Consider the following 12,712-nt stretch of genomic DNA (forward strand, 5'->3'; position numbering starts at 1 on the left):
ACCTCCTCTCCGGGCCCCACCGAATCCTTATCTGAATCCCACCAAATCACAGCTTTGCTTTTACCACTCCACACTCATTTGTACAGCTCTGCTTCTTCTTCCTCTTCTCACCGAACCACCACGGCCCTCCGATCAATGCCACCGCCGTCGTCGCCGTCGACGTCATGGCCGTTCACCGTGATCTGCCTCCTCCACTCGGCGATCGCGATCGCGTGCGGCGCTTGCATGATGTTCTACATGACGGATCTCTACACCTTCGGCCACGGCGTCGAGACGGCGCAGAAGCTCCTCGGCTCGACGCCGCACGACCAGCTCCTGATCCGGACCTCCGACTCGTTCTCCGGCTTGCTCCTCTTCGCGATCGGCTTCCTTCTCCTCATGGTCTCCTTCGTCAGAGATCGCGAGTTCCAGAGCTTCTTCGCCAAGGGCTGCACGGTCCTCCATGTCTTCATGGGACTCTGGCGGTGCTACTTCGAGCGGAGAGTCGAGGATCTCGCCTGGGATTGGCTCCGCCAGACAGTCGGCGACGTCGTTTTGGCCCTCTCTTGGGTTTTCTTCCTCGTGTACTCGTGGAGAGAAAAGTACGATTAAGCCCCTCCTTCTCTTTCTTTCTCTCACTATTTTTACAGCTTGTTAAAAACTTGTATCAAGGATCAGTGTGGGTAAAAATGTCATAAAAAAAAGATTGAGTCTGTGTTAGTGTGTCCTGTAGAAACAGAAAAGATCAAGTAAATTTCACTGTTGTAAATATTCACTTTTTATGATAATAAAACTCATATTTTGATGGTAATTCTTGTTTTGATTAGAGGTTAAATAGTAAATTAGTGGAATCACTATAACTGGAATGACTATTAGAGCTTAAATAGTAAGTTAGTGGAACTATTGTTTTTCTAAAAGTGAAGACTTGAAGCTATGCAATGACTATTAGAACTGGAATTATTAGCGTTTTATGATAGCTTCATGGTTTTGTTGATATTGTGCTGATGGGGATTGAGCAATAGTAGTGACTTCAACTGCTACGATTCTGGTTTCGCCTTGTGCATTTATACTCTACGCTTTGATAGGCAAGTTGATTATGTGTTGCATATTATATATCAATGTATAATTCCTGCTCTCCTGAGTAGCAATCTCGTTTTTGCACGGAGACGTATTAGGAGTTTCAGTTAGTTATTCTTGTTTTTTTTTTTTTTTTTTTCCTTTTTTCCCTTTATTGATTATGTATTCGTTGACTGTTAATATAGGATTAGGCATGACTGTGTGCATGGTTGAGAATATAATTGGCCTTAAGCTGCCCAATTGCCTAGCTATAGAATTTCGCTAAGGTTTATTTTGATATAGCAGGATGAATATTGCTGCTTGATGAGTGTTTCTCTTATTAGCTGACTGAGCTTAACTCAGTCTCAGTTTAGGCTTTTATTCATCATCTATTATGCGTTTATAATCTTTTGAGGAGTGCTTTTTTTTCTAGACCCAAGTTGTGTCAATCCTCAGATTGATATACTATTAGGAATTCCTCTTGCTGTAACTCCAGGTTCTGAGCTTGGCATGGGCAGCTCGTAAGGTAAAACCCCTGCCCCACATCTGTTTCGGAGACTTGAATCAGCATTTCTTCGTTTGATCTCCTTTTCAATCCTCCTCATATCCATAGAAAATCTGTAGAATGCCTCCATAATAACTGGTTCAGCTGACCATGCAGACAAGTCTTTTCTTTCCCCAATATACTCCTCATCTGGGGAGTGCTCTGAGATGATATCTACCACAGCCATATACTTTGTTGCATCAAGTAAACTTGGCAATGATGATAGGAAATATTTTTCTGGATCCTTGATGAATGTAGCATACTCTAGTTCATGCTCTTGTGGCAGTAGTTTCCGCATGTGTGGTGGGCGGGTTGGAAAATATCCGCCAAATGGATACTGCCCGTTGTTCAACGCAGCGTGGTATGCTGACGTGAGCCAAATGATGGTGGTGAGAATAGAGGCTAGATCATCTGGAGTAGAGAGTTTTGGCCACCAGCTAGCATGGCGAAGATCAGCATGGCCCGAGTTGATTGACTCCATATACCAGGCTTGCAGTTCTGTATCAGAATGAAGCACACTTGCACTGGGATAATAATAATGGACGTAGGTCTGAACCAATCTCTCGATTGCTGACCATACGAGGAGTCCATCTGTTGCATAAGGATAACCTTCAATCACTAGTCTTAGTCCATGGACTTGTGTGGGGTCTGGTATTGCTATCCCTCTATTGAAATGAAAATAAAGTTATTCATGGGAAATAATGGTTCACATTGGTAGCAACATACACTGAGATTAAATGCTTACCTTCTCATGAGGTCTGCAGGAAGCCCCTCGAGGTCAAAGCGCCACCAGTCTTGATATGCAGCACAACTGATCTCCATGCTATGTTTGCCAGCAGTGAAAGTAGACTCGATTATTCCTTCAGAGTTAATCAGAAACTGACGAGCCAATGCATTTATCTTCATTGTGTATCGCATGTGAGGTTTGAGAAGCCTGTAGATGGGGTGCATCACACTCAGCTGCTGGTGAGTTGCTATGATAATCGGTTCCATACAAGCGTGGCTGCGTAACCTGTTTCAGCAAAAAATTGAAGTTTAGCCTTATTAGTGTCATTTTATCAAAAACCTTTCATGTTGAATGTGCTGGTGTGAATTACCAGTGATGAATGAGTTGATGAACGCAGGAATCATTGGAGCATACGTGGGCTTTGCCAAGTTCCCAAAGCCAATTTGTTGTAGCATCGATTGGAGGAGTGAGAACCTGCTTAGATGGTGAATCTGAATCGGTTTGATGCAGACTGAGCTCAATGGCAACAGGCTTCAACGTTCCCAATGAGGTGAGGAAAAAAATTGTACGAGTTGCATAAGCTTTTCGGTTGTCCATAGAATTTATTTGGTTGATAAATGGAAGGAAAATTTCATGATAGTCTAGTATGAACAGATGGTTTTTTTCCAATGCCTGAAAATTTCCATGATCATATATTTATCATAAATTCATATTGCATCGATACATTTTTTCTGTTTATAGATGATCTTTGGATTATCTACCTGTTGCACAGACATGCCATTTAGATGGCCTATAATATGTTCTTCCTTGAGGGCCGATTCTAGTGGACCATAGGTGGAGGCATTCAATTTGCTTTCAGGTGGGAAAACTCTGAGCCTTTCTATGCTTAGAGGATTTATACCTGCAATTGCTTGACGGCCAAACTCGTCGTCTGGCAAACAACAAGATGTAATCCCTGCAAATGAAGTGAAGATTTGAGTACATGCCTAGCTCTTGGTTAGCTCTGTTTTGATACACACCACACCAGTTCTCCGGCTAATTAAGATGAGAGGATGCTTACTTGCGTCTAATTTTATAGGGTCAAATTTGAGAAGTTCATGAACTTTGTTCAATATATTTGGCCATGAAAGATTCTTCTTAGTCTTCATCTCGACCGAAGAAATATCCCTATATAGATCTGTGATGTCTGAATGGTCCTCGAAAACGTCAGTATTCTTGGTGACTGTTCTTAGGGTAGGAATAATGTGCCTCAGAATTGCCTTTAACTTTCCTAGATCAAGAGCTTCTATCTTGGACTCCTCAAACTCTTCATCTCTGGGCACACAGGCCATCAGGAATTCATTTACTGGTGACTCCAGATTCTCATCTGTTGTATTATCAATGTAATGTCAATATTTTTAGTACAGTAATAACCAAAATTGAATGCCGAATTGTATCTTCTTTTAGCTATTGCTAGAAGTCCAATAAATTTATTGTCACATACTTTGGAACTTGCTGGTTCAGACCCAAACAGAAGTTATTAAGTAGTCCTACAATCCTAGTACTACTTGCTTGTTCTATGTTAAACAGAGGAATCACCTGTCTTGGTTTGAGGTCTTCCAGTTCGACAGCGTCTTGGGTGTGGGTGTTTGTTGCCTCCAAGGATTGGCCTTTTGTATCCGGTTCCCAGATCTGGATTTCCAATGTCATTGTAAGTGTCATAGTCGTATATTCTGTCAGATGGTTTTCTGAGTCCTGTTCCATCACCCCTCAGTTGAATTAGCTCCATTTCTCTTAATTCTTTAAGCCCTGCTGGTGTCTCACTAGGTAAGTATGCCTACAAAAAGTTGAAATTGATGGATCATTACAACCTGGTCATTTATATATTTGGTGTATTATTGTGCAAGTATATATAACTCTATAAACTTCAAGTTCACCTTATTTGTAGAGAAGAAAATTCTTTTTGCAGGGTTTTCGCGCTCTGGTTGAACCCAAGAGTTGCAGGCAAAATGAATAACACCTTCAATGTTGATGCTATTCAAATAGAACTCACTCTCGTCTTTGTTGCTGACCAAGATGGCTCCTGGCATCCCAAAGTTAGAATCCACCACAAATTTGACTTGGTAAGTAGTACTGGTCTTCCCGGCATGCATATTCAAACTCTTTGTCCAATCCAATATAGCTTCCTCACTTAGCATTGGCTTCATTTCCTCTTCATTTGTTTCAACATGTTCATGGTGAAGGGAGACATTAAAGATTAATAATGAGTGATATCAATGAGTATCAACAAATCAACTGGAGATTATATATAGACCAAATTAAGCAGCTTACTTGTGTGGATTTGAGTACTAACAAGCCGTAGGACAATGCCCTTGTGATTATGATGATCAGCATGGCCATTAGGTGAAACATGATTTCCAAGCCTCCTAAGCAGCATGGCCCTTTAATAGTATTTAACTTTTTTTCATTTTTCCTTTTGACAGTGACTACTGCAGTAAGTTCCAAAGTCACTGCAGGCTGCTGCTTCGCATCCTATGAAGTCGCACCAACTGCAACATTGATGGATTCTAGTATATGAGCACAAGGAGCGGCCAACTTCTTTCTCACAATTTGATACCATCCTCTTTTAGTTGGACAATTGAAATTAATGGCGAGACTAGAAGGGTGGATCTGATAATGCCTCTGAATATTTAGAGGTAATGTTTCTACTGCAAATGCGTCCCCATTGTTTCTTGCCATTGCTTTCTTCCAATATAACTAGGCAAGGCCATGTATATTTGCATCTATGTGTGTGTATGTATATACAGTCATTATCAGGTCCAAACATCTTTATTTCTTCAAATGCTCCTCTTGTGAATAGCTGATGGCTCAAGGTTGGTATACAGATTGGCACCGATTCTGAGAAGGGAGAGAGAGGAAACATCAAATCAATCACTAATATCAAGAAGTTTGAGCCGCACACGCCCATGTCCCATCTTACATTAGGCCTTGTTTGTTTCACATATTGCAGGCACCTTTCTCATGTTTAGTAAGCGCAAGGTTAGGAAAATGGAACTCTTACGTTCTCCCCAAAGGAACCATTGTCATTTCTCATTTCCTAACATCAGTTACATTTGCTACAAAAATCAACGCCAATTTTCATTCATTTTAACAAATATATGGGTAGAATTTTAATTCCCCTTCCCTTAGAAAACCCCAAGGACAACTTTCGTAAGAAATCCATTTTCTGAATCAAAACAAGGCCTAACAGTAGTGAGAATCCAAGATTGGTACCGACAGACGAAACATAATTTATCTTATAAGATTTAATTATGGTAATCTTGCGAAGACTCAACTCGACATGTATAGGCATCATAAACACATAAATATTATGTTTTGAGAAAATGCCCATTTAGTACTAATTTAAACCCCTCATTTTTCATTCCAATGATAATCTTTTGCATTAGCCAATTTCAATATAAGGTAACATTTTTTATGTCCAAATGCATAAATTTTTATGCCCAAATACACAAATCTTTGCTAAAGTCTTAACAAACTATATTATTTTAAGACTATTTTACTCTCACCCTTTAAACATGCATAGAGAGAGAAAGTGGAAAAGAGAGAATAATTGGCCGGAACCTCACCGGAGTCCAGTCACCGGCCACCGGCCACCGGACTCTGGTCAACGGCCGCCGGATTTCGGTCAACGGTCGTCGGATTCCGGTCGCCAGTCGCCGGATTCCGGTCACCGGTAACTCGGTTACTGACCCCCAGTAACTCAATAACTGACCCCCAATAACTTGGTTACTGACCCCCAATAATCGGGTACTGACCCCAATAACTTGATTACTGACCCTCAATAATTAGTTACTGACCCTCAATAATCATACTGACCCCCAATAATCGGGTACTGACCTCAATAACTTGGTTACTGACCCCCAATAATCAGTTACTGACCTCCAGTAACTCAAATTTTCTCCCGTCGTTGGATTTCCGTCACCGGTAACTCAGTTACTGACCCCCAATAACTTGGTTGCTGATCCCAATAATCCCCTAATAATCAGTTACTGACCCCAATAATTAGTAACTGACCCCTAATAATTTGGTTACTGACCCCCAATAATTAGTTACTGACCCCTAATAATTTGGTTACTAACCCCCAATAATCAGTTACTGACCTCCAATAATCAGTTACCGACCCCTAATAATCGAGTTATTGACAAAAGAGAGAGAGAGAGTGTGTGTTTTCCAGATCGGAGGAGAGAGGTCGGAGGAGATCTCTGGCGCCGTTAATTTGGTCACCGTGAAACTGTACTACGTGTATATGTCCAGAAAACTACGTAGGAAATTCAATCCATGCTAATTCAAGTCCGATTTCACATGGATTTCTCATCAACCAAACAGAATCAATAGTCGGAAACCTCCTAGCTCTAAGCCTCTAACCACCACCACAACAACAACAACAGAAATTCAAAAAGGCAAACGAGAAGGTTCTAGAGGCTAGGAGTGACCTGGCTCTTTTCGCTGCAGCAAACGGTGAGGATGACGTCAGAGTTGGAGTGGTCGTAGATGAGATGAAGCATGGCGGCGGAGGGAGAAACATTGGTGAGAGAGAGAAGGAGAGCCCCTACGACGATGAGCGGGGCCGTAAGTCAGCGATCCAACAGAGCGAGAGGTCTGAAGAGCGGACCTGACCTTGAGGCCAGTGAAGTGAGGCAATCCGAGGCGGCTGGTGCGGGAAGAAACGGAGGAGGCGGCGATCGAGGAGAGAGTGGCTGAAGGCAGAGCGGAGGAGCGAGGAACGACGATGGATTCAAGGATGGTAGCCATTGCCATAGGAGATCGGAGCTCCAGAGAAAGAGGAGGGCGGTGATGATGGTGAGAGAGAGAGAGAGAGAGAGAGAGAGAGAGAGAGAGAAGAGAGAAAGGATAGCAGATCGGAATGAGAGGTGAGGGAGACGAGAGAAAGAGAATTAGGGTAGGGGTATAAACGTATTTTTCATAAGAAACATTGAAATGGGATAATGAAACTGTTTTTCATTCAAATGGGCTTTACGAGCCTTATTTTTGGGTATTTAGGTATTTTCCCTTATGTTTTTCCTTAGATGAACGGCAATTATCATCAGAATCTTGATGCGGGTCCTATAGTTGCTGGTGATCGTCTAACTCATCTGAAAGTGTTACATTGTCAGGAGGGAACCAAAACGGAGATTTCAGCACTAAATCTAGCCTCTGAATATATTCCATATTGCAACGGCATGTCTTTTTACATAAAAGCTCCACAATTATCCAGATATTTTTTTTTTTTTTTTTTTCTTTCTCGAACAACAGGGTACGTGAAACATTAGTACCTCAAGCACTAACACAGTCTGCATTGTGTCCCGGGATTGAGATTTGAGACTCTTCATGACTTCATCTGCGGATGCCGGCGGAACTACCCCGAATCAGCAGCATACCAACTTATGGAAATCTCAAGCAACTCAACTTGGATTTCGACTTAAGTGGACATAGTATGCAAGACAAGGACGATGTTGATGTCAGTTTTGTGCTGGATCTCGTCAAGGCTGCACCCTTTTTGGAAGAGCTAGCGGTAAATGGATGAGATTTGTCTGAGACTAATCCAAGAGAGACGAGGAATCATTCTAGATTCAGAAATGATCATCTGAGAATGGTTGAGATGCAAAGATTCAGGGGTAATTGGTACGACTGCACGAGATAGAGCCGGCCATTTGTATCCTAGAGAATTCACCAAAGCTCGAAATGCTGGTAATTAATCAACGTCGAAGATATGTTGGTGATGGAGAGTTCAGCCCCTGTCGCGGAAATTATTCAGAACAGCATAGGGGAGTTGTGGAAGAAAAACTCAAGGGATTAAAGACTGATGCTGAGATCATATTTCTATAAATGCCTAGCTCAAAAAGGCCTAGTGATGAATTGTGTCAAGTTGTAGAGATATGTTTCAGAGCTTTGTTCCAAGTGAACTTCCAAAAAAATGTTGAAAAGTTGCAGGATCAAACTTGTTTTCTTAAAATAGTCTGACATCCTTGCCATCAGTTTTGTACAAACTTTTCCACAGAAATTGAGAGCCATCTCTAACTGAAGCATCGCAGATCCAACAGAATTTAAAACAAGAGTGCCAGAATGATTCCGAGATGATTTTACTACCTCAAAAACTGTCACTACAACAGTATAGCTACAAAACCACAAATGAAGGCAAGAACAAGCCCCTCAATTCGATATACAACTCAACTCCCAGATTCCGGCCAAGCTTTTAGTCCCAACAGGGAATAAGTACTTGGTGCTAACAGAGATAACCAATCATGAATCGAAAGCCAAAACATTAAAAAATAAACAAGGAAGATGGAAGGAACATAAGGTTGTGAAAGATTACTATTTAACTCCGAAGTATCCTGTGGTTTTTCACATCCGACTATACATGGAAAGTTGGAAACTAATATCGAACAGTATCCTGGAGGATTGCATAAAAGTGATCGAGCTCTATTTTCGATTGTCCAGAGAAGATTGCATGGGAAGACCCTCCTTGCTCACCCTGGGCTGCCATCTCAATTACCATATAGAGCTTCTTGATAGGAATCTAGAGAGAAGTTGAATGTCAGAGACAAAAAGTCAGAATATAAGGAAGTAAAAGAGACACTATAATCTGGGTCACTAATATCAGTACAGACCAACTCTAGGTATCCAAGTACAACAACCAAATGCAAAGTTTGGCCTGTTGTAGAAAAACCAACCACATAAATGATCCGACCTTCTTTCTATGTTCTCTTTTCAAAGAGACATGGCCGGGGGACAATAGTATAGCAGAAATTTTAGCAATATAAATAAATAAATAAATGAACAAAGATAGGGATGAAAGTTTACATCATTCAGGGCCTCTGCAGCTGCATCTATGTCTTCATCAGCAAAGACATTCAACTGTTCTAGCACCTATAAGGAGACAACAAGCAAACATATTGTAAATTTACATACACAGTTAAACTCAACAATTTACAGCATATGTTGCTCCAAATGAGACAAGTAGGAAATACAAGAATGGCTATTAGAAGAACTAATCAGTCATCTTGTTACTAGCAGCAACACCATATATAATGAAACAGTTTAATTCTTAAGGAATTTAACACAACCCCATAATTCGTATTTAAGAAAAACTACAGTGATATGGTGGATTGCTTGCTATGGTTGAGCTAGCGTTATCAGCCAAATTTGAAACATAAATTGCTGTAGAATCATATTCGAGAGACAAGATCTATTCAACTTGGCTACAATAGGTTTAAACTTTAAAGCCAAAAGAAATACCAGAATGGAGCCAAGAATATGTGGTTACCTTCTTTGCAGCCTCTGTCGTTAATGTGGGAACACTGTAAGTGACAGAGAAGGTATCACAAAACCCAATTGAGTCTAAGAAGCCCAATTCACTTGTTGTACCAAAAACCAGAAGCTTTTTACCCTACAGACGAGAAATAGAAATATTAGAAAGAAATATTATATGCATTCACAGAAGTCTGGGATGTCAGTGAGAGAAAGAAACAAAAATCCCAAACTATAATCATGTTTACAAATAGACGGTTTCCCATGGATTCAGCCAATAGATCCTAAATCCAGTGGGCTCTGAATGTCAATGTTAAGAAGGGGGAAATGAAGAACCTTTGGAGGAGTGCGCTTGAGAAGGAGCATCAGTGTTTGAGATATCAAATTTGAAAACCTTGGACCAATGGCAATATACTCTAGTAACCTGCACACCAAAGATTAGAAAATTCAAAAGACATCAGTGCCAGGGCCCAGGAGTAACCAAGATGAGTAAACAAAAAATCAATCAAAGTAGACCGCCTCACCTTTCAATATTATCCAGGATAATAATGCTCAATGGCGACTTGTATGCATCTTCAAAAACCTATCAGATAATTGGAAAGGATAAAGATAAATTAAAAGCAGCCATATCAATACAACTTCAACAATTCACAAGTGTGTAAACAGACTGATTTTGGTAAACCAACAGATCATCCCATAGATTGCTGTTGGAGTTTACAATACTAGAGACACAAAGTGACATCTGTAGACTTAAGCAGTAACCAGCACTTCCCAAAATGCTAGCGTTCTTAAAAACCATTGAGAAGACCAACAAACCTTTGCGATCTGTGCACATTTAGTGCTTTCTTGAAGACCAATCATTGCCTCAGCCGAGATCTATCAAAACAGAAAATTTCAAAAAAGAAGAAGTTATGTCAGATATTGAAAGATTTTTTATTTTTGCTTTTTCCGAAAGGAAAAGAATAAATAATTTAAAGCAACAGAAAATTCTTGACAAGCACAGAGGTATGAGATCAAAATAAATGTGGCATGAGCTTACAATCTTAACATAGGGGAAATCACTGTCGATGCCAACAGTAGCTGCTAGTGAAGATTTACCACTGTCCAAGATACGTAACTGTCAGAACACTCGCAACAACAAAACACACTTACAATAGGAAAAAACACAGGATTGCTTACCTGCCACTAGGACCTTCCAAAAGGCATGTAACCAGTGGGCTTCTCTCACTTGATTTAACTTGCTCCACGAGAAGCATGGCTCTTTGATAGATATGCTTATGTCGTTCCCCACAATCCACCATGCCATGAAGTCTATAAATTAATTTATAAACAAGAGCACAAAACAAAATTAAGATAAAAGGTTACAAGTGCCAAAACTAGATTTCTTCTATAACTTCAAGCTGGTGTGAATTAAACTACATAAACCCTAACAATTTACTCGGTTACTGTAAAGCTCAGTAGTACACAAGCAACTAGAGCTGTACCTGCATCTTTCAAGGTCATCAGTGGAGGCACCAAATGCAGGTACAATTTCATGGAGTGCACGTAGGAAATCATCCATGGTAACCTTAATACTCTCTTCATCCACTGGCTTGGTAAGATCATCCAAACTTAGTTGTCTATTCAAAGCAAATGATACTGCACTTTTAACAACACCTTCCAGTTCTGCACCACTATAGTTCTTTGTACGAGCAGCTGCAAACATAAGATAAATAAGAAAATCCATCCATTATGGATACCCAGATATGGTTCATATGACTGCCAAGATTTGGAAAACTAAAACAACCAATAAGTTATTTAATCACCACATGTTAATGATTTACAATTTTCCATTCCCTCCGTCTTCCAATCAAATAATTTAATAGCCGTTAAACAATTGCCAAATCGATCATGTAAAATATGAATAAGTATACAGGAAGCATGTGTAAATCATGGACATACCAAGCTCTTGCAGGTTGACATCAGGAGTAAGAAAAGAGCTTTCCTTCATTTTGTTTGTATGAATTTGAAGAATCTGTAAGCGACCATTTTCATCAGGAAGACTTATCTCAATTTGAACTTCCAGACGTCCTGGCCTACAAAACAAGAGAAAGACAAATACCTCAAAAAATCAGCAACCATTAAACTTAATTCACTTCCCAAAAGAAAAGGATACACAAATTATGTTAGGTTGTCCAGAGTCCAGACTGCATTTAGCTACTAAAGTTCAAGATATCTTATATGAACAAGTTATAGTTCATGTTTGAAAACCACTATACAATGTTAGTCCACTATACCCAACACTAGAGAAATATTGACTATAAGCTATTATTTATTATTTTGAAGACAAAAAAAAAAGTTAAATAGAGAATGAGAAATGTAAGGGAGGGATGGAGGCAGAGAAAAAGAGAGCGCACCTCAAAAGGGCTTCATCAATTAAATCCTTTCTGTTGGTCATCCCAATAAGCAAAACATTATTCAGAGACTCAACACCATCAATCTGGGAAATCAAGTAGTCTTTCAGTCATACTGATAACACAGCTCAGGAACACAAGACAATAATGGCATAGAATCTTCTCTCTTTTTTTCTTTTCATTTTGCAATGCGGAAATTTCGAAATGCACCAACCTTTGTTAGTAACTGGTTCACAATACTATCGTGAACGCCTGTGCCATCTCTAGTCGATCCCCTTGACTGTATATGCGAAATAAAGCGCATGTTATATGGTGCAATAGCTAAAATGTCTAACCAAAAACTATTACAGCACATATATAAATACATTGATTTTTTTTTGCTAGTAATATCAATTCCTACAGTTAGAAAGCTATGCAACTGGAGGATCTCCAGGTGATGTCAAGTCTAACTCATCAGTGACTATTAATCATAATTTTCTTACCCAGCTTAAAGGCTAATATAAATACAGGTGAGAAATACAGAGCATCATAGCTGTCACTATATTCAAGTTCATTGTGGAACTAGTATAGTGACATTATCATATCCCGGTCCAATGCCAGAAGAAATTACTTTTCTAAATATCAATACAATAAAACATAAAGAATTACAAGCATTACATAGTAACCCTCCATAACAAATCTATGAACAGGAGAGAGAGAGAGAGAGAGAGAGAGAGAGAGAGAGAG

The 12,712-nt window shown here is 39.9% G+C and overlaps 3 protein-coding genes across 3 annotated transcripts in view; 1 reads left to right on the forward strand and 2 right to left on the reverse strand.

Moving 5' to 3' along the window:
- The first annotated feature begins 75 nt into the window (after nucleotides 1-75).
- Nucleotides 76-790, forward strand: LOC101293666. Its single transcript, XM_004293969.1, has one exon. The coding sequence runs from the start codon at nucleotides 136-138 to the stop codon at nucleotides 589-591; it is 456 nt and encodes a 151-aa protein (XP_004294017.1). The 5' UTR covers nucleotides 76-135; the 3' UTR covers nucleotides 592-790.
- A 697-nt stretch (nucleotides 791-1,487) lies between these two features.
- LOC101302634 (linoleate 13S-lipoxygenase 3-1, chloroplastic-like) lies at nucleotides 1,488-4,492 on the reverse strand. The gene is made up of 7 exons (XM_004295578.1): nucleotides 4,223-4,492; nucleotides 3,885-4,122; nucleotides 3,367-3,672; nucleotides 3,068-3,261; nucleotides 2,677-2,978; nucleotides 2,325-2,591; nucleotides 1,488-2,244 (listed from the first exon to the last, which is right to left on the reverse strand). Exons 1-7 carry the CDS (start codon nucleotides 4,490-4,492, stop codon nucleotides 1,488-1,490), a joined length of 2,334 nt encoding a protein of 777 aa, XP_004295626.1.
- Nucleotides 4,493-8,402: 3,910 nt separating this feature from the next.
- The window catches only part of LOC101293960 (vesicle-fusing ATPase-like), a 6,710-nt gene continuing 2,400 nt past the window's right edge, over nucleotides 8,403-12,712 (reverse strand). The window contains exons 10-21 of the mRNA XM_004293970.1: nucleotides 12,201-12,266; nucleotides 11,990-12,072; nucleotides 11,535-11,668; nucleotides 11,078-11,288; nucleotides 10,773-10,904; nucleotides 10,633-10,693; nucleotides 10,410-10,469; nucleotides 10,118-10,176; nucleotides 9,930-10,017; nucleotides 9,610-9,732; nucleotides 9,147-9,212; nucleotides 8,403-8,862 (exon numbers count right to left, since the gene is read on the reverse strand). Of these exons, the coding sequence (XP_004294018.1) occupies nucleotides 8,719-8,862; nucleotides 9,147-9,212; nucleotides 9,610-9,732; nucleotides 9,930-10,017; nucleotides 10,118-10,176; nucleotides 10,410-10,469; nucleotides 10,633-10,693; nucleotides 10,773-10,904; nucleotides 11,078-11,288; nucleotides 11,535-11,668; nucleotides 11,990-12,072; nucleotides 12,201-12,266 (1,227 nt within the window). The 3' untranslated portion in view covers nucleotides 8,403-8,718. The remainder of the gene's footprint in view (nucleotides 8,863-9,146; nucleotides 9,213-9,609; nucleotides 9,733-9,929; nucleotides 10,018-10,117; nucleotides 10,177-10,409; nucleotides 10,470-10,632; nucleotides 10,694-10,772; nucleotides 10,905-11,077; nucleotides 11,289-11,534; nucleotides 11,669-11,989; nucleotides 12,073-12,200; nucleotides 12,267-12,712) is intronic.

This window comes from Fragaria vesca, linkage group LG3 (assembly GCF_000184155.1).
Source record: "Fragaria vesca subsp. vesca linkage group LG3, FraVesHawaii_1.0, whole genome shotgun sequence".
Lineage (NCBI taxonomy): Eukaryota > Viridiplantae > Streptophyta > Magnoliopsida > Rosales > Rosaceae > Fragaria > Fragaria vesca.